Source organism: Phyllostomus discolor, chromosome 3, assembly GCF_004126475.2.
Source record: "Phyllostomus discolor isolate MPI-MPIP mPhyDis1 chromosome 3, mPhyDis1.pri.v3, whole genome shotgun sequence".
NCBI classification, from domain to species: Eukaryota; Metazoa; Chordata; class Mammalia; order Chiroptera; family Phyllostomidae; genus Phyllostomus; species Phyllostomus discolor.
In genome coordinates, this window is record NC_040905.2 from 58,118,350 (window position 1) to 58,136,600 (window position 18,251).

Genomic DNA, 18,251 nt, shown 5'->3' on the forward strand with positions numbered 1-18,251 from the left:
AGGAGCAATAAAAATCAACACTCGTGTGTTTGTCGTGACTGCTAAGTACCCAGTCCCTTTACAACTGTGTATTTTGAGTTACTTTTTTGTTCCTGGTATCCTTAATTTCAGAGTTCAAATAAACTCAATGAAATCCAAAGGAAAGGAGAGCACAGAGATAGAGCTGCTAGCAAATAAACTGTGCTCTGTCTGTGCTGAAGTCTCCTGACGATGGCCACTGTCAGTCCCTTCCTTTTCTGAGCCGGGCCCAGGACGGCGATGACAGCTCGGCCTCTGTGCCTCTTTTGCTGCCTGACTGCTGTCAGCCACATTTTCAAATATCAGTGGTTCCTCATGACATTCGCTGGCCTGCTCCTCTCCTCACTGGGCTGAATGTGCAGTTGAGAGTGAGTCAGGATAAAGGTATGTTCCCTGAACTAAATTTCAGTGTCTCAAACAGCACTTTAAACAAAGCTTGTAATTTTAGGGTTTGGTTTTGATCTCTGGCAATGATAAGCTTGTCTCTCCTATGAGGCTCATTAGAATTTACTGGCTCCGTTCTGATTTAGCAGCCAGTTCTTACATGAGGAATGATTCACATAAGACCAGGGAAGGAAAATAATTTGAATAAAAAGAGGAATTAGGCAATTACAAATCCCTTTCTTATTAGAAAAAAAGAAACCCATACATATGTTTAGATACAGAAGATCATCCCTTATTCAGAATGTTAAGTGACTTTGTTTCCCCTGACATTTAAAAAAATTTCAAATAAAGTTCAGAAAAACCCAGTGAAATCCAAAGGAAAAAGAGGAAAAGGAAAGAGCTCCTGGTAAGTGCAGTCGCCTCTGTGCTTTGCTCTCCAGAGATGGCCCCCGTCCATCACTTCCCTCCTGTGGCAGGTGTGCTACCTCTCACACAGACCAGTGCAGTCTGTTTCACCTCTCTATAAATCTGGACTAGCTTTGGCCCTGGCCAGTGTGGCTTAGTGTGACAACACCCTGCAAACCGAAAGGTCACAGGTTTGATTCCCAGTCAGGACACATGCCTGGGTTGCAGGTTTGGTCCCGAGTCAAGGCATGTGCGAGAGGCAGCCAATCAATGTTTCTCTCCCTCTCTTTCTCCCTCCCTTCTCCTCTTTCTAGAATCAATAAGAGGAAAAAAAAAGAGTAAAATAAATTTTTTTAAATAATCTTTTAAAAATCTGGACTAACTTTGGACTTGCTTAGACCAATATAATATGATGGAAGGGATGCCATCCCATAATGGCTCTGGCTTTTAAGAGAACTGGTAGTTTCAGTTTCTTTTCTCTCGGAAGCTAGCTGCTATGTAAGAAGTCCAGTTTCCCTGAGACCACCATGAGGTTTGAAATGCCAGGCTCATTGAGTGGAGTGACCGCATGGGGAGACGTGCTAAGCCAGCCTTCAGTGTTTTCAGGCACCTCCGCTCTGATTCCAGACACGAGAGTAAAGAGGCATTCTGATCGTTTCCAGCACAAGTAGATACCACACAAAGCAGAAAAGCTACCCAGCTCAGATTGTAGGACTGTGAGAAATAATAAATTATTTTAAGCCACTAAGTTCTGTGGTGGTTTTATTGCATAGTTATAAATAGCTGAAACACTCTGCTTCTAGTATCCTTATTCTCACATCAGATTACAGTATATCATTTTGGATTTCACTGCTTGCAGGAAAATACATGGTTTATAAATAAAAACAAAAAAAAGAATAGGATTTTTTCCGAAAGCAAAATTGAGGTTTCCATTAAAATGAAGTGGAAGTAATCTTACCTAGTAACAGTATGTGCTTGAATCGGATCCAGAATGACCAATATAACAGGTTTCACGTGTCCTTGGCAGTACACTGCTTGTTTGCAGTCTACTCTCAGTTCCACTTCTCAAAAGAAAATAAAACAATGCCTAGGGACCTTAGGAAAACCCCAGAGCTTCTCACCAGACTATGAACAATCTCTTCCACTTGAGCTTGAAAAATCTTTGTGAACACAGTTCAGTGTTCCCACATTTTGCCAACAGTGGTGGGGAAGATCCAAAATTTTTAAAGAAGCATTGTGGATGCTTGTGCTCTGCTTAGATTCATATCTATGACCTCAATCTTCAAAGATTTAGATCAGAACTCTGAGCCTGAAAGGCGATGTGCAGTCAGTCTTTCGTGTTTGTTTTCTTCACTGCTGTGCTTGAGAGCATTTCGGATTTGATAATGCTTATTTGACAGTAACATTAGGAGTTAGTTTCCTAAAATTTAAAACATCCAGATGAAGGACTTCCGGCAAGATGGAGGCATAGCTGGACACACCGTACCTCCACACACAACCAAGATTGAAACAATAACAATTTAGAGGCAGAATAACACCCAGAACTGACAGAAAATTTATCTGAATGGAAGTCGGACAGCCAAGAAGTTGAAATAGACCCATTCATCCAGACCGGTAGGAGGGGCAGAGACAAGGAGCCAGGTGCAGGTGGGGCGTGGGTCGAGGCATGGAGAACAGGGAGAATTGGGCATATAAGGTAACGGGGAGTTGCGTAAGGCAACTGGGGCACACAAGATCGCAGGGGTGGACCCTGAGTATGAAAGCGGCAGCTGGCAGACCCAGTGAGGCGGTGATTGTGGAACAGGGCAGAGTGCACAACTAAGGATCTCAGGGAAGGGACTGAGGTCCCACGGAGAACAGAGCTACCGCCATTGTTCCCTCTCAACCCCGCCCTCACATACAACGTCACAGTCTAGCGACTAGGGTGCCCAGCCCTGATGAACACCTATGGCTCCGCCCCTCACTGTAACAGGAGCAACCAGACCAAAAAAAAAAAAGAGAGCGAGAGCGAGAGAGAGAAAGAGAGAGAGAGAGAGATGGCTCAAACAAAAGGACAAATCAGTGCCCCAGAACTCATCTTTTTAAGTGACCGAGAGATAGCTAACCTATCAGATGCACAGTTCAAAACACTGGTGATCAGGAAGCTCACAGAATTGGTTGATTTTGGTCACAAATTAGATGAACAAATGCAGGTTAGTGTAAAAGAAATGAAGGAAAATGCACAGGGAACCAATAGTGATGGGAAGGAAACTGGGACTCAAAACAATAGAGTGGACCAGAAGGAAGAAAAAAACAACCAAACAGGAAAGAATGGAGAAATAAGAATTCAAAAAAATGAGGAGAAGCTTAGGAACCTCCAAGACATCTTTAAACGTTCCAACATCTGAATTATAGGGGTACCAGAAGGGGAAGAGGTAGAGCAATAGATTGAAAATGTATTTGAACAAATAATAAAGGAGAACTTCCCCATTCTGGCAAAGGAAATAGACTCCCAGGAAGTCCAGGAAGCTCAGAGAGTCCCAAAGAAGTTGGACCCAAGCAGAAACACACCAAGGCACATCATAATTACATTAGCCAAGGTAAAAATGAAGGAGAGAATCCTAGAAGCAGCAAGAGATAAGGAGACAGTAACCTACAAAAGAGTTTCCATCAGACTGTCAGCTGATTTCTCAAAAGAGATCTTGGAGGCAAGAAGGGGCTGGAAAGAAGTATTCCAAGTCATGAAAGACAAGGACCTTTATCCCAGACTACTCTATCCAGCAAAGCTTTCATTTAGAATAGAAGGGCAGATAAAGTGCTTCTCAGATAAGGTCAAGTTAAAGGAGTTCATCATCACCAAGCCCTTATTTTATGAAATGTTAAAGGGACTTATCTAAGAAAAGAAGATTTAAAAAAAACATATATAGTAAAATGACAGCAAACTCACAGTTATTACCACCACACCTAAAGCAAAACTAAAACAAACTAAGCAAACAACTAGAACAGGAATAGAACCACAGAAATGGAGATCACATGGAGTAACGGTTAGCAACAGGGGAGTGGGAGGAGGAGAGAGGGGGAAGAGGTACAGAGAATAAGTAGCATAGATTGTAAGTAGGAAATAGACAGGGAGAGGGTAGGAATAGTGTGAGAAATGTAGAAGCTGAAGAACTTATGGGTATGACACATGAATATGAACTAAAGGGGGGGAAGAAGAGGGGAGAGGGTATACAGGGTGGAGGGGAGTGAAGGGGGGAAATGGGACAACTGTAATAGCATAATCAATAAAATATATTTTTAAAAATCCAGATGAAAAGTACTATAAAAATAAAATCATAGAATTGAGGGAAAGCTTACATTTTTGTTTAATCTCCTGATTTATACATGTAACCAAAGAAGAAAAGGGACTGATAATTTGTGGCAGGACTAGGTCTTTCTAGAACTAAAATTTTCTGAATATTTTTTTCTCAGCAAACTTCCTTTCACCTAGTCACAGTTAAATATTGATAAGGACAAGGATAGCTCTCTATTTAGTCTATTTCAGTACTGAACTTTTAGGTCCAATTTACATTTGTTTGCCAGGTGGGCAGAGAGCACAGGGCATGGATGCAGTGGAGTTAGAAGAAAGAATAAAGGGCTGCACTGTGTGTAAGTGGCAGGTGTGATTTACCTGAGCCCTGGTGGTCATAATTATATTATCATCACCACTGCCAATTAAGACTCACCATATGTCAGGCCCTGTGTGAAGCAGTTTGTATATACTATCTCTATTTTTACAAGAATCTTATGAAGCAAGTATTATTATTTATATAGCCAGGTAACGAATCAGGATATGAGAGTCACTGAAAAGTGTCCAGGCTTGCAGTTGGCATGAGAGCCCCACGTGACCCTCGAGCTTTCCAGAGCTGCCGCTGCTGCACCAATACCATTTGTTATCAAAACTTTCATCAAGAAAAATGACCTGAAAACACTGAATGAGACCTACAAAAGTCATGTCATAAAAGTGGTGGACTCCTTTCCCCAGAAAGGATTTGAAGTGATCTGGGCTGGCAAATTAATTCTTTGTATTCTGATTTCCAAGAAAGGCAGCCTTTTCTCTTTAAGGTACTGAAACATCCTTAGTTTTCCTTATCATTATCTTATGTAGTACAGGTATAATGGTAACACTTAACTTCACAGAGCTGTTTGAAGGATTAAATGTTAATTCATATCAGAGCTTTAGTGTACACTTTCTGTAATATACTCAGCCCTCAGTATGTATTGGTATTTCTATTAGCACAATTTTGTTTTACTCCTTCAATGACGGTTTAATATACTTTTATTCTAGTTGAGCTTTATAAGGTAAAATGAAACATTGAAAAAATAGTGTTATAGATATAGCATCACATTTAGCATGTGAAGAATAGTCAGATGTGTAACTCCTTTGTCCTATATGCATCCTAAATATCTCCTAAATATGCTTCCCTCTTTCTTTCTTCGTGACTATGACGGGCATATTAATCAGTTCAGGCTGCCATAACAAAGTGCCATAGACTGGGTGGGTTAAACAACTGAAGTTTATTTCTCACAGTTCTGGAGGCTGGGAAGTCCCACAGTCCTGTTCCCAGCCAATTCAGTTCCTGATGAGCCCCCTCTGCCTGGCTTGCAGAAGGCCATCTTCTTGCTGGGTTTTCAGGTGATAAAGAGGGAGTGCAGGTGGTGGGGGATAGAATACTTCTCTCCTGTCTCTTCTTTTAAGGGTAATAAGGATCTACCCTTGTGGCTTAATTACCTTTCAAAGTCCCTGTCTACAAATATCCTCTTTCTTCAGCTATACTTAACTAGTGCTGTTGCCTAAAAATCACATGATTTCTGGTAAGCCCGAACTTAAATAACATAACTGAATCCACTCTCATTTTCTTGGTTTATCAACAAGTTTATGGTCAGGGAGGAGAAGGAATGGAATCAAAGCTCTTTTCGAGCTTGATTGCCATTGTGGAGGGGCTTCAGTGGGGTGTTAGCACAGATGTGATCAGTGTGGTATGCATTTAAAGCCACTAGCAGAGAGCATCACAGCAGCATTGCTGCCCAGGTGCGCTGCACACTTTCTGACCTTCAGTGCAGTTTACATGTGGCATTGATGCATGCATAACATTGCCATGCCTCAATTTGAACCACGGAATCAATGAGACTTTCCTCATTGCTTATAATTTTTGTACATACATCAAGTGAATTTCTGATATATTTCCTTGGCAGTTTTTTCTCCAAATTAATCAAGAAAGTTGCATTTTAATTTTCCTGGCATACTTCACTTTTTAAAAAACTTTCTCCTGCTCAAATCCTTCTTTCTTTATCCTGGAAAAATTACTGATGAGCCATTATTTTTATTTTCCTTTGAAAGCCACATAAAACGATTATTCATGTTTATTTCTTTGAACTAAGAGCACATTTTTTTTTAGTGGATGACTGAAATCTTCTATTTAACTTTTGGCTGATGAAAGTACAATATCTGTTTTTTTTTAATGTATCTTTAAAATGTGCATTCAGACAATTTCTAAAGAAGGTATATAAAATCCAACTAGCAAGTAGGAAACTCAGTTTTTTAGGGCTGTTTTATCTTGGAATATCTGACATTGAAGACACCACAGTCCCCTTCTGACCTAGTCTGTGAGCCACCTTCATTGCTGTTAATGCTCATCCTATAATACACCGAGGCTCCCTCTAATCAGCCAAATCCCAAGCTCTTAGGTGTCAATAACATTCTTTTTTTTTTTAAAGATTTTATTTATTTATTTTTAGGGAGGGAAAGGAGGAAGATAGAGAGAGAGAGAGAGAGAGAGAAACATCAATGTGCGGTTGCTGGGGGTTATGGCCTGCAACCCAGGAATGTACCCTGGCTGGGAATCGAACCTGGGACACTTTGGTTCCCAGCCCGTGCTCAATCCACTGAGCTACGCCAGCCAGGGCTGTCAATAACATTCTTGATCTGCAACATTTTCAAAGTCTTATTTATTGCCATTTTTATTATCTACACATACTTCCAATTTATGATTTAATGCCTACACAGTTACTTTTTTAAATGCAGTCATAGAATAATAGTTGATCACACTTTAATTAATCAACTGGCACAATATTAAAGAGAAGATTCAGAAATAAAGTATGTTTGACTTGCTAGGACTAGGAAAGTAGCAAGTGGGGACAGGTAATCAGGGAAATTAGCAGTCATGTCATAAATTTCTTTACAAATGGGTACTTGGCACAAGTCCTACGATCAGAGTGCCACACTTAATATTTTACATGTAAAACTCAGAAAGCTGAATAAAAGCAAATGACATTTTTGTAAGGAGTTTCCTTTTAGAAGAAAAGTACACCATATCAAAGGTGAAAATCTTTTCACAAGACTTCTCTTTTCACTTGCCTTTTCATAACCGAAATGGTCTGCCTCATAAAAGCTCACTTTCCTTACAACTAGTTGGAAGAGACTACTCCTTCTACCTAACAGGATGTCAAAAATATTTTTCCTCTCCTTAAATCTTTGCTTTTTGGCTTATACTACCTTTTTCCTCTTCATGTTAGTGTGGTTACCATTTCCCGTGACATTCTCCCTTCCTGGGTCACCGTTCTCTCCCCGCATCTCTCGCTGAGCACAACCTCTTTCTGTCCTCCTCTCCCTGCTCCTCACTCCTACTTGCTGTGTATCATCATTGTGGCCTCCCTTCCCTTCACCCTGCGATTGGACATTCCGAGGATATTTTCACTAGCTCCTGGCATTTCCTTGCCAGCTTGGCTTCCTCCCTAAGCATTTTGCCAGTCATCAGCCCTGTCAATGCCTACACATCTGTTTCCCAGCCAATTAGTACTTCTCTGTAACAGATACGCATTTATTCTAAGTGTCCTTAAACTGGGCCATCTCTGCTTCTCAGAAACTCTGGATTACCTTTAATTGATTCTTAATCTTTGAAACAGATTCACTGCCCTTAAGTCTTATACATAATACTGTTTATTCTCACATTCTATACAATTGTGAAACAACATAATGTTACTTTATTCAACTTTCCATATTTTTATATACTCATTTCTTTGTTGTTTCCTTTCCTTGGCACTTTTCTTCCTATTTCAGATGAGGAGGTACATAGTTCGTTATCACCAAAGCCAGGTCTCTCAGTTGTGCCCTTTATCTATTTTTCTTTCTCTTGGAACTTGCTTCATTCAATTCTACACAATTGTCTTATGTCTTAAATCCCCCCCCCTCTCTCTCTCTCTCTCTCTCCCCTCTGTGTCTTTCCCCTTCATCTAAAAACATGTGTCACTTTTCACTGCCTCAGAGAGCTTACTCATCAAGTTACTTCCCTGCCACTCTTCTTCACCAACAAACTTCTTGAAGAGTAGTCCATATGAGCTAGCTGAACTCATTACCTTCTGTTCATTGCTAAATCTTGAGAGTGCCTCGCTCATACTCTTTCATTCATCACCTATGACTTTGGACACCAGATCTACCATTGTCTTAACTCATGTCCTTATTCTTAAACTCTTCTGCACAAATCAGTATCCCTCCTTGAATAATCTGTTTCCCTAGGATTTCATGATACTCTTTTCTTTTTATTGCCCTGCTAAATCCAAGGCCATGAAACATTCTTCTTGTGACTCAACTCTGGAATATATCTGCTTTTCAGTGATTACCTTTGCCTTTTTAAAATCACAGTGGTAATTTTCAAATCTATTGATTTGAGTCCAACTTCTCTCCCCAGCTTCTTTTATGTGCCCCTTCTGAGAATGAGATCTTGTCCTCAGGAAATACAGAGTTGGTCATCGACTTTGCTCCTGTGCCTGTGATCACTATGCTCCTGTGCTCCTGCTCCTGTGCTCTGATCACTATGTTATACTTTCTTCTTCCCCTTAGCCCTTCTCTTATTTTCCTAACCTTGATGCCAGTGTAATTTCTTTTACTCCACAGTTATCAACTTTCAGGTCAGCAGTTTTCAAAAATGATCATTAAGATCACACTTTCAGAAATTACGGTTTGATGAGTCACTCTACAGACTTACTGATTTAGAATCTCCAGCATCAAAGTCCCAATATCTGCATAGTTTCATGGTTTCTTATTGTTTTCTGATTTGGGGGTATTATGGGAGATTCTATTTTGGTAATATTCTATGTCCATCCCCTTCCTTCCATTGTGGGATCCACTTCTCTGCCATTACCTTGGCATCAAACCTTTATCATCACTCACCTTGACCACTGCAGTAGTTATCTAACTGGTGTCCCTGTTTCCAGCATTCTCTCCCCTATTTACTGGCCTACAAGATTAAGTTCTGTTTTGATTAGGCCACCCGTCTGGTCAGACACTTTAAATGGCTTTCCATTTCCTGTAAAAAATTACATATTGCTTACCCTGGCCCTTGGGACCCCTTCATGACCTAGTATTACAAATTCTTCTCACTGTTTACCTTCGTGGACCTTTAACTTCAATCAAAAGGAATAATTTATACTAATTTATGCATTTGCCTTTTTGTCTCTACTTATGGCATTCCTGCTACCTTAAGCTCCACCATGTTGAATCATAGCTCATCCTCAAAGCCCAGCTGAAATTTCTTCCTCACAAAGGTCCCCTTGATGCCATTGACTAGAAATAACTGTTATTTTCCCTCATTTTTATGTAACTTGATTTCTCCTACTGTTTACCTTCTACCTTTTATTATAGTGCATGCCTGTGTATATGTATATACATGATAGTATATATAGTTACATATATATTTGAAAGGAAATCCATATGTAATTTATCCCTTTACCTGTCACATTTTAGCTAATATATTTTTATGCTTGCTGATGAGATATATTTCTTGCACAGCAAGCAGTAGCCAAAGTTTATATAAAACTGTTCTAAATGTTCTGTGTTTCAATCATTAAATCCTCATTGAATCTATAAAACCTTATTGGGAGGTGCTAGTGTTATTCTCGTGGTACGGTTGAGCAAATTGTGTCTTTGAACAGTGAAGTACATCGCCAAGTTCACACAGTTGGTAAGTGGCCTTCAAATAATATTTCAAGTCCATGTCCATAACCACTCTACTGGTCTGCTTTTTTTAATGAATAAATCCTACTCAGTCAACCCCGATGCCTGCTTTAAAAATTTTTTAATTGGCTGGAGGCCCATATTTAAAATAGATATGGTCCTTTTAACTGAATTTGACAAACAAATTGTAAAATTTAATATAAATAACCTTCATGAAAGCAAATGATATGACTTATAATTAGTATGCACCACCTTCAAGAAAGAAGTATAAATTGGGTCATAGGAAAAGACTAAAAGTATTGGAGAGCAATTTAAAGATTCTATTATAGGATTATAAAGAGTGAAAATCAGTGTTCTTGTAAATAAACAAGTTATCAAAATGAACAATATTTGATCCTTATATTTATTTAACTATACAGTTTCTATGAAGTCTGGTGCTTTCCCTCTCTCCATCACCCCTCCCCCAGTGCCAGAGTTTTTGCAAATAAATACTTAATTTATATTTATGGTAAAGGTGGTTTGACAGCATGAAAAAAAAATTTTTTTACAAATGTCTTTCACAAACTTTGTAACAAAATCAGCTTCACTTGGTTAAAAAAGAAAAAAAACAAACAAAATGTAGCAAGATCTGTCTAGCCTATTAAAGATGAAATTGAATAGTAAAAATAGCTCCACTTGGAGGGCTTGGGAAGCAGAGTGACCAAAACACTGTATGGCTGCTCATTCATTAGTCTTACGTACTGTCAAACTTGGGATACCTACAGTTAAATAAAATTCCAGTGGTCTCAGAGAGAGAGAGAGGAAGAGAGAGGGAGGGAGGGAGGAAGGGAGGGAGGGAGGGAGGAAAGGAAAGGAAGGAAGGAAGGAAGGAAGGAAGGAAGGAAGGAAGGAAGGAAGGAGTAGAGTTTTGAGTCTAGGACAAAAATAAACTACAGTATCTACCTTACATTTACTGCTGTTATTTGATACCAGTGAGACAGTCTAACCATTAACAGTTTTAATTCCACATGAAACAGAAGAAAAAGAGTTGGAATTAAAATCTCATAAATGTTAAAGTTTACATATGACACTGACAGATTCAGAAAGAAATTTGTACAGTATATCATTGGGTACAAATCACTTTGATCAAATTACTTTGATCACTAATATACAAATGTTATCAATGTAGGTATTATTATCTTTTTGGACAGACACCTTCTCCCTAGGTCATCCACAAGGCATTCAGTCTGGAGATCACCATTCTTTCTTAACACAATGGTTTCCCTTTCTTTTCCATGTAAGGGCTTGGTCCAAGGTTGTTAGTAAGAATGAGCAGTAAGATATTAGTTTACTCCCATATGCATAAAAACTCCTCTCACACCTGTGGATACTGTCCCATTGTTTAAATAATGATAAGCCTTTAAACAGCAAAGATATCAGACCACTTTATGGTCTATTATTTTTGTATATGCCTAAAAGCAGCACTGTAGATGAGTTTGGTATTAATTTTCTTTATTTAAAAAATGGTTATTTAACAACAGAGACCAAGTATATCTTCAGAGCTTTTGGAAATTATGCATATAACATTTTTAAGATCAAACAATCTGATAGCTGCTGATGTTGCTGGTGATAATGAGTCTCTTCTTGAGATCACAAGGAAGACATTCCAAGGACCCACACACAGGAGACTATGGTGTGGCAAACTTTATTCTAGATGAAATATTCAATGGAAGCTGGCCCCTGGGTTTCCAATACTCCATCTCTTTCTTTTCATCCAAGAAAAAAGTTCAGCCTTGTCCTCAGCAAGGCCAAAGCAAAAACCAGTGTCTGGAGTTTCTGCTTCATGTTAAAGCTTAGTCCTTTTGGAGCCCACAGGCAGCTGCTAAAGAGTCTTAGTCCCTGTCCAGGTGGCTTAGCTTGTTCCCAGTAGCAGAGTCCACCTGGCTGTGTGTCATGTGGCTGCTAAGGCCACATGGCTGTAGAGGGAAAAATGTGAGTGCACGGGACAAGTGTGGGCTTGAGAGAGAGAGAGAGAGAGAGAGAGAGAGAGCGCTTCTTTGTTCCCCTGGGATTATGTTAGCTTGGGTTTGAGATGGAGCAGGTGATTTTTCAAAAGAACTGATCAACTTCCCAAGCTTCCACGCACATTTGATAGGTCCACACCACAGTTAGACTTACAGGCCTCTTTGGTCCAGCTCTGCACCCCCCAACAATCCAGTACTGGCAGAACAGTGCTGTAATCCTCTGGTGTGTGAAACAGTAGCATCCTGGTGAAGCAAACAGGTGCATGCTCCCCAGTTCATTAATTAGCTAAATACCAACAGTAACAATGGGAGAAGAAATGCAAGTAATCCCATTGAGAGAGAAGAACCAAAAGTTTTAACTCAAGTAAATGTTTGAGATAGTAACATGACAAAGGAAATAAAAAAAAATAAAATAAAATTTGTAGTTGGTTGTACAGGTTTGTAATATGATGGCCAGAGAACCAAATTAAAGAAAGAAAGTAAGCATTAGGTCAACTGGCATTCATCCAGATTGAGAATGAGGGCCTTCCAGAAAACAGTTCTAGGAACTGACATATTTAACACACTGTAAATATTTTCTTGCACACATAGAGTTATCTTTAGAGTTAATTAGTCTGAGTCATTGAGTCAGAATTAACTCAAGACTTCATTGTTGAATTTAAAACTAATAAATCTTAATGACTGCAGTGTAATATCCTATCAAATTATCCATAAAATTATAACCGGCTATTCATGGCCAAATACATAGTAACCTAATTTCAAAAAATTATGAGGCTGTCTAGTAAGATGCAAAATATAGATGTAGGCAGATTGAAAGATGCATTGTATGTTTTCATTGTATTATAAAAAAGCTAAGTGTGTTGGAAGCTCCTGTTAGGTGCATGCCTGGGGATGAGTGTCTTGAACTCCTTTATGGCTGAGTAACTAACTGGTAATGTAATTAGAAAACTAGGTTAAACCAGTCTTCCATCATTAGTTGGCTGACTGCCTGTTTGTTTTAGAACTCTGATCTAAAAACTTTTGTTATAACGTCATTTTATGAAACATTTATTAAATGTGTAGAAAATCACTATGTTGGTTGTAAGCCGGTTGGTAATTTTCTTTCTCATAGTTCCAAGACTTTTTTTCCTCACAAAAAGAAAACAGACCATTTAATCTTTTACTTAAAAATCACAGACCTTTTTGACTCCCCCATGCACACCCCATCCCCAGTAGGATAGTATCTGGCAACTTTGAAGTACATGGTTCAAATGAAATTATTCTAATAACAGGTCATGCAAGGTCCATGTGGGTATGTCTCATCTAACTTGATTATTCTCCTTAGAATCAAAATTATAGCCTACAAATTGAAAATTATATATAGCTCTCGCAAGGCAAGACCATAATTCTAGGTTTGTGCCATTTTTTTTCAATCCCAATAAATCACACTCAGAGCAGGCCTGACACCAGACTGTCCTCTAGCATTCAGGGGAGCCCTAAGTCAGGTGTTGAGGAAGTACTGCTATTCAGGCTCTCGGCAGACTTTGAGACTCCTCTGAGAATGTGCTCGCGTTCTTCTTCTTTTCCCCTGGAAATACACTCTAGTCCATCCTGTGTACCTCTGGATCCAATATCTCACCTCTGCAGATCTGTCAAAATTAGGCTTACCTCCTTCATATATCGGTGGGGGTCAGGGTAGATCCATGTAAGAAGATGGTAGGTGTAGGCCCCCATTATAGTTATGTTTACTGTATCTAGCTTATGTCTGAGGTAGTCTACCATATCCTATTTAAATTTCCTTCTAGAGCAGAGGCCTACAAATTGTAGGTCACAACATAATGGTGAGTCTCCTTGCCAGGTTTTTGAAGTGGGATGGGATGGGATGGGATGGGATGGGATGGGATGGGATGGGATGGGATGGTGTAGGATAGGATAGGATAGGATAGGGAAAAGGGAAAGGGGGAAAGGAAAGGAAAGGAAAAGGGAAAGGGAGGGGAATAGAAGACACCGAGAGATCCACTTAAAATAGGTCTGTAAGGAAGTTTTCAGTGATGATATGGATGTGCTAGAGTTTGGAGTCTGTACACGGAAAGCAGCACTCCTCTGAGTGCGATCTTCTGATCACATCAGATAAACAAAAGGTTTCTATAAGCAAATGAGTTTGGGAAATTGAGGTGCAAAAAAAAGTTAAGCGTTAATACCATTACATGGTATTTTGGCACTTCCATTATGCAAGAGGGGGCCCTCTGTAGCCAGGCACTGTTTTCCTAACTTGAGCAAAGTCATGATGGTGATAAGGATGAGGACAGAGCAAGGCAAGGCGCGGTAAGCGTGTGCTTTATTCTAGGCTCTGTGCTGACTGCTTTATGCATGTGGCCCTCCCCCACTCCCACCCAGTTTGGTGCAGCATATGATGGGTAATCAGCTGTGGGATAAGCCTGTGTGGATGGTGGCAGCAGGACTCAGAAAGAAGAGAAAGACTGAGAGGAAGGATACTAAATTGAGCTTTGGATTAACTTAGTTTGAGATGCTTTGGAGAGCATCAGGCCTAGAGATCAGGGCCTCAAGAAAGATGGAAATGAATATTTGGAAATTGTTGGCCCTAAAGTGTTCATTAAAAGAAGTGACTCTTTATGCCTACACCTGAAACTAATATAATATTGAATGTCAACTATAATTGAAAAATTAAAAAGTAAATTTTTAATTGTTTTGAAGGAAGATGATGACTCTAGAGATTATGAATTTAGTAAAGACAGCTAAATTAAATGAAGAACTTGGCACATAATGGAGAGTTGAGGTGTACAAAGTCTGGCCTGCTACAACAAACATTCACAACTGTATCTCCAGACAGGAGCCCCAGGACTTAGAGTGGGTTCCGTTATCCAAATGTTTTTCTTTTTAATTTTTTTTTATCCTCACCTGAAGACATGCTTGTTGATTTCAGAGAGGGGCGAAGAGTGGAAGAGAGAGAGGGAGAGAAACATTGATATGAGAGCGAAACATCAATTAGTTGCTCCTCCCTCTTGCTGACTGGGGACCAAACCTGCATCCTAGGCATATGTCCCGACCAGGAATGGAACCCATGACTCTTCAATTTATGGGAAGATGCTCCAACCAACTGAGCCACACCAGCCAGGGCCCCAATGAGTTCTTAAGAGCTCTCTTGGGAATGTGTGTGAAGTAATGAAGCAAAAAGAAAATTCTAAAATTGGAACCAAATATAAGACTAGTGATCCAAATTTAGGAATGAGGTAAATGGGTTCACAAGTTATGTATGGAGTGTTTCTTTTAACAGTTTGCAGATCTAATCCTTAAGTGTGTTATTTGTTCCACACAGAGTATGCTATGCTGATTTGGCAGTTTTGTGAAATATGTGCCCTGTTGTCTTTTCTCTTTTTTTAAGATTTTATTTATTTACTTTGAGAGAGAGGGAAAGAGAGGAAAAAGAGAAAGAAACATCACTGTGCAAGAGATACATCCATCAGTTGGTTGCCTCTCACATGCCCCCACCTGGGGACCTGTTCCACAACCCAGGCCTGTGCCCTGGCTAGGAATCAAACCATCGACCTTTCATTCCTCAGGCTGGCACTCAATCCACTGAGCCACAACTACCAGGGCCGTGCCCTGTTGTCTTTTCTATTAATTCAGCTTTATTTGCTGTGAACACCGGTGGGTAGAACTATGCATTGTAGAGTTAGTGTTAAGAAAGCTCGAGAGCACAGTATTTTCTCTCAAAGAAACAGATCAGATCAATTAAGTATCTTAATTTAGAGCCATATTTTAAAAATAAGACCTTTCAATACCATTTTTAATTACTTTTTTCTCATTTAAAATAATGCATGCCTGTTGTTGTAAATAGACCCATAACTATCTTAAACCCACACTATTTCACAGGTGTGTTCCTTGCTTTCTGTTGATGAGTTTGTTTTAGTAGCACATCCAAATCGTTTGAATCAGAAGGTCAGTGAGGTAAAATGAAAACAAGTACTTCAGAAGATTGTAAACACAGAATAAATGTCAGCCTCATGTAAATGAGGTGTGATTTCCATAATAAAGCCTTTATTGTTGTCACTGGCGCAGAGCAATAACTGCTAAGGCTGCAATTACAAAGAAAAGAGATAATACAGCACCATACTTTCTTTAAAACTGGCAATTAAATTCATTGAAATTGTATTTTCTACTAAAAAATAAAGAGATTTTTTGTCTCCTCAGTGACATTTCCAAACTCCCCTGAGCAGACTCTCTCAATGATAGTAGTTCTAAATGACACATCCACTTTCTGCTTTTTTTTTTCTTTCCACAAGTAATTTCTTTCACTAAAACCTTTTCAAACTACTTTGTTTTTCACACGCAGTGACTTCTTGCTGAATTACTTTGAGGACTTGATTTGTTTTCCCCGGAAGGAACACCTAATCTTAACACACGTCTGCCTTCTTTGGCATGGTCTTCTGTTTCTTAATTATGGTAAAATACACATAACATTTACCATTTTAACTGTTTCAGATGCACAATCCAGTGCGTTATGTACATTCACAGTGTTGTGCAATCATCACTTCTATCCATTTTCAGAACTTTTTCATCCTCCCAAGCATAAACTCTCTACCCATTAAACAGTAACTCCCTCACCCTAGCACAGCCCCTGCTGACCTCTGTTATACTTGGTGTCGCTATGAATTTGCCTACTCTAGGCACCTCATCTAAGTGGAATCATACAATATTTGTCCTTTTGTGCCACTGTCTGGTCATCTTCAAAAGTGTCAAGAGTCACAAAAGCCAAGGACACACAGGGGAACTTACTGGGATTAAAGGAGGCTGCAGAAACTCGACAGCTGAGTCCTGCTGCTACAGAGAAAACTGCTGGAATAACTGGCAGACATTGAATGGGACCTGAGGGTGGTAGTAACGCATCAGTCTTCATTTCCTGATCTGATGGCTATATTGTGTATGTGTAGGAGAATGTCTTTGTAGAAAATGCACATTAAGGTATGCAGAGGGTGATGATGGGGGATCAGGTTGGCAATTTTCAAACGGTTCAGAAAACAAATTCTGTTGTCATCATGTACTAGCAACTCATCTGTAAGTTTGAAATTGTTTCAAAATAAAATAAAATCTAAAATTTGCTAGAGTTGTATTTCATTGTTCTAACTGCTCCAGCACATGTATGTGGACTTTAGGTGTTAATTGGTGGTGGCTGGTAGATATGTATATGGATTTGCAGCTCTGTCCTGAGAGTTGTCAGTGGTGTGCTCCAGACTGATGTCTTTTAACAACTTGAAAATGCATTTATTTGCAGCTGCTAAGATCTGAATCACCTTCAAATCTTTATATTGCTTGTCATTTAAATATTGAAATCCTTTCTTTAAGGTTGTTATTCTAAAACCCAAATATCAAAACCAAATGGGAGGGGTGATGAAATCCATTGGCCTTGAAGAAACCTGTTCTGAAAATTATTGAAACAAATTGCCCAGGAAAATGTTGGATAGAATAAGCTCAGTGTTGACAGTGGTAAATCCTGTGACTTTATCTTTGCTCTTGACACTAGCCATAGGGTTTGGTATCTTCTTAGAATACAAGAGATGAGTATATATTTTTGCATCAAACACAAGTTTTTATGTCATTTCTGTTTCAAAATGTAGAGTTGGACTAGACTAATTTTGAGAGCACATTGATACCTGCCTGCCATTTTCTAGTGGAGCTATCTTTTAAAATTTACCTGGGATTTAAAAGTGCTTTTATTCTCGCAGTTGTTCATGTAACTTCCAGAACAATCCAGTAGGTGGTAGTCTTGGAGAGGAACAGTTCTCCCTCTTCCCTGTCCGGGGCGACCAGCAAAACAGGAAGAATGTAGAATCAGCAATGTGCCTTCTCTTCTCTGGCATTAGAATGAGATTTCAGGGTTGTTTTTTTCAAAATGGGTAATTAGGCATAGAGAGTATCACAAGAAAGGAGTCAAAAATAATTTTGTGTATATGTGTGACAATGCCATATTCTCAAGCTGAAAATTTCTTTCTTTTTTTATGATTTCTAGAAATTCCCCTGGTTTTGTATCTCTTTGCCCTGATTTCTGTGACATGGCTTTGGGGAGGCCTGCACTTGGCTTACAGACACTTCTGGATGTCGGTCCTCTTTGTCATTTTCAACAGTCTGCAGGTAAGCTTTCCAGTTGAGTATTCACAGCACACACGTATGCTGATGGACACACGGCATGGAGTTTCAGTGTAAAGGGATTCAAGTGTCCACACAGAGGTGAATTTGTACACATAATCACCTCGTGCAGAGTTGTAGGATAAAACAAATGATGGGGCTTAAACCTTGAAAACCTGGAACAGAGCTGGGCTTCTAACTTGCTGGTTATACAGATAAGGAGAACATATTTACGCTCCTTTATTTTGAGAACATCTAGCTAACTACCAAAACATGTTTTTGTTCAGAATTGATGTTTATGAACTTTGCAGTGGCAGCTGTGGAGGACCTTATAATGGGACAATGAC

The 18,251-nt window shown here is 39.4% G+C and overlaps 1 protein-coding gene across 1 annotated transcript in view; it reads left to right on the forward strand.

The window, feature by feature from the left end:
- The window catches only part of ADGRV1 (adhesion G protein-coupled receptor V1), a 507,196-nt gene that overhangs the window by 431,250 nt on the left and 57,695 nt on the right, over window positions 1–18,251 (forward strand). Inside the window, 1 exon segment of the mRNA XM_036020532.1 lies at window positions 17,789–17,910. Within this exon segment, the coding sequence (XP_035876425.1) occupies window positions 17,789–17,910 (122 nt within the window).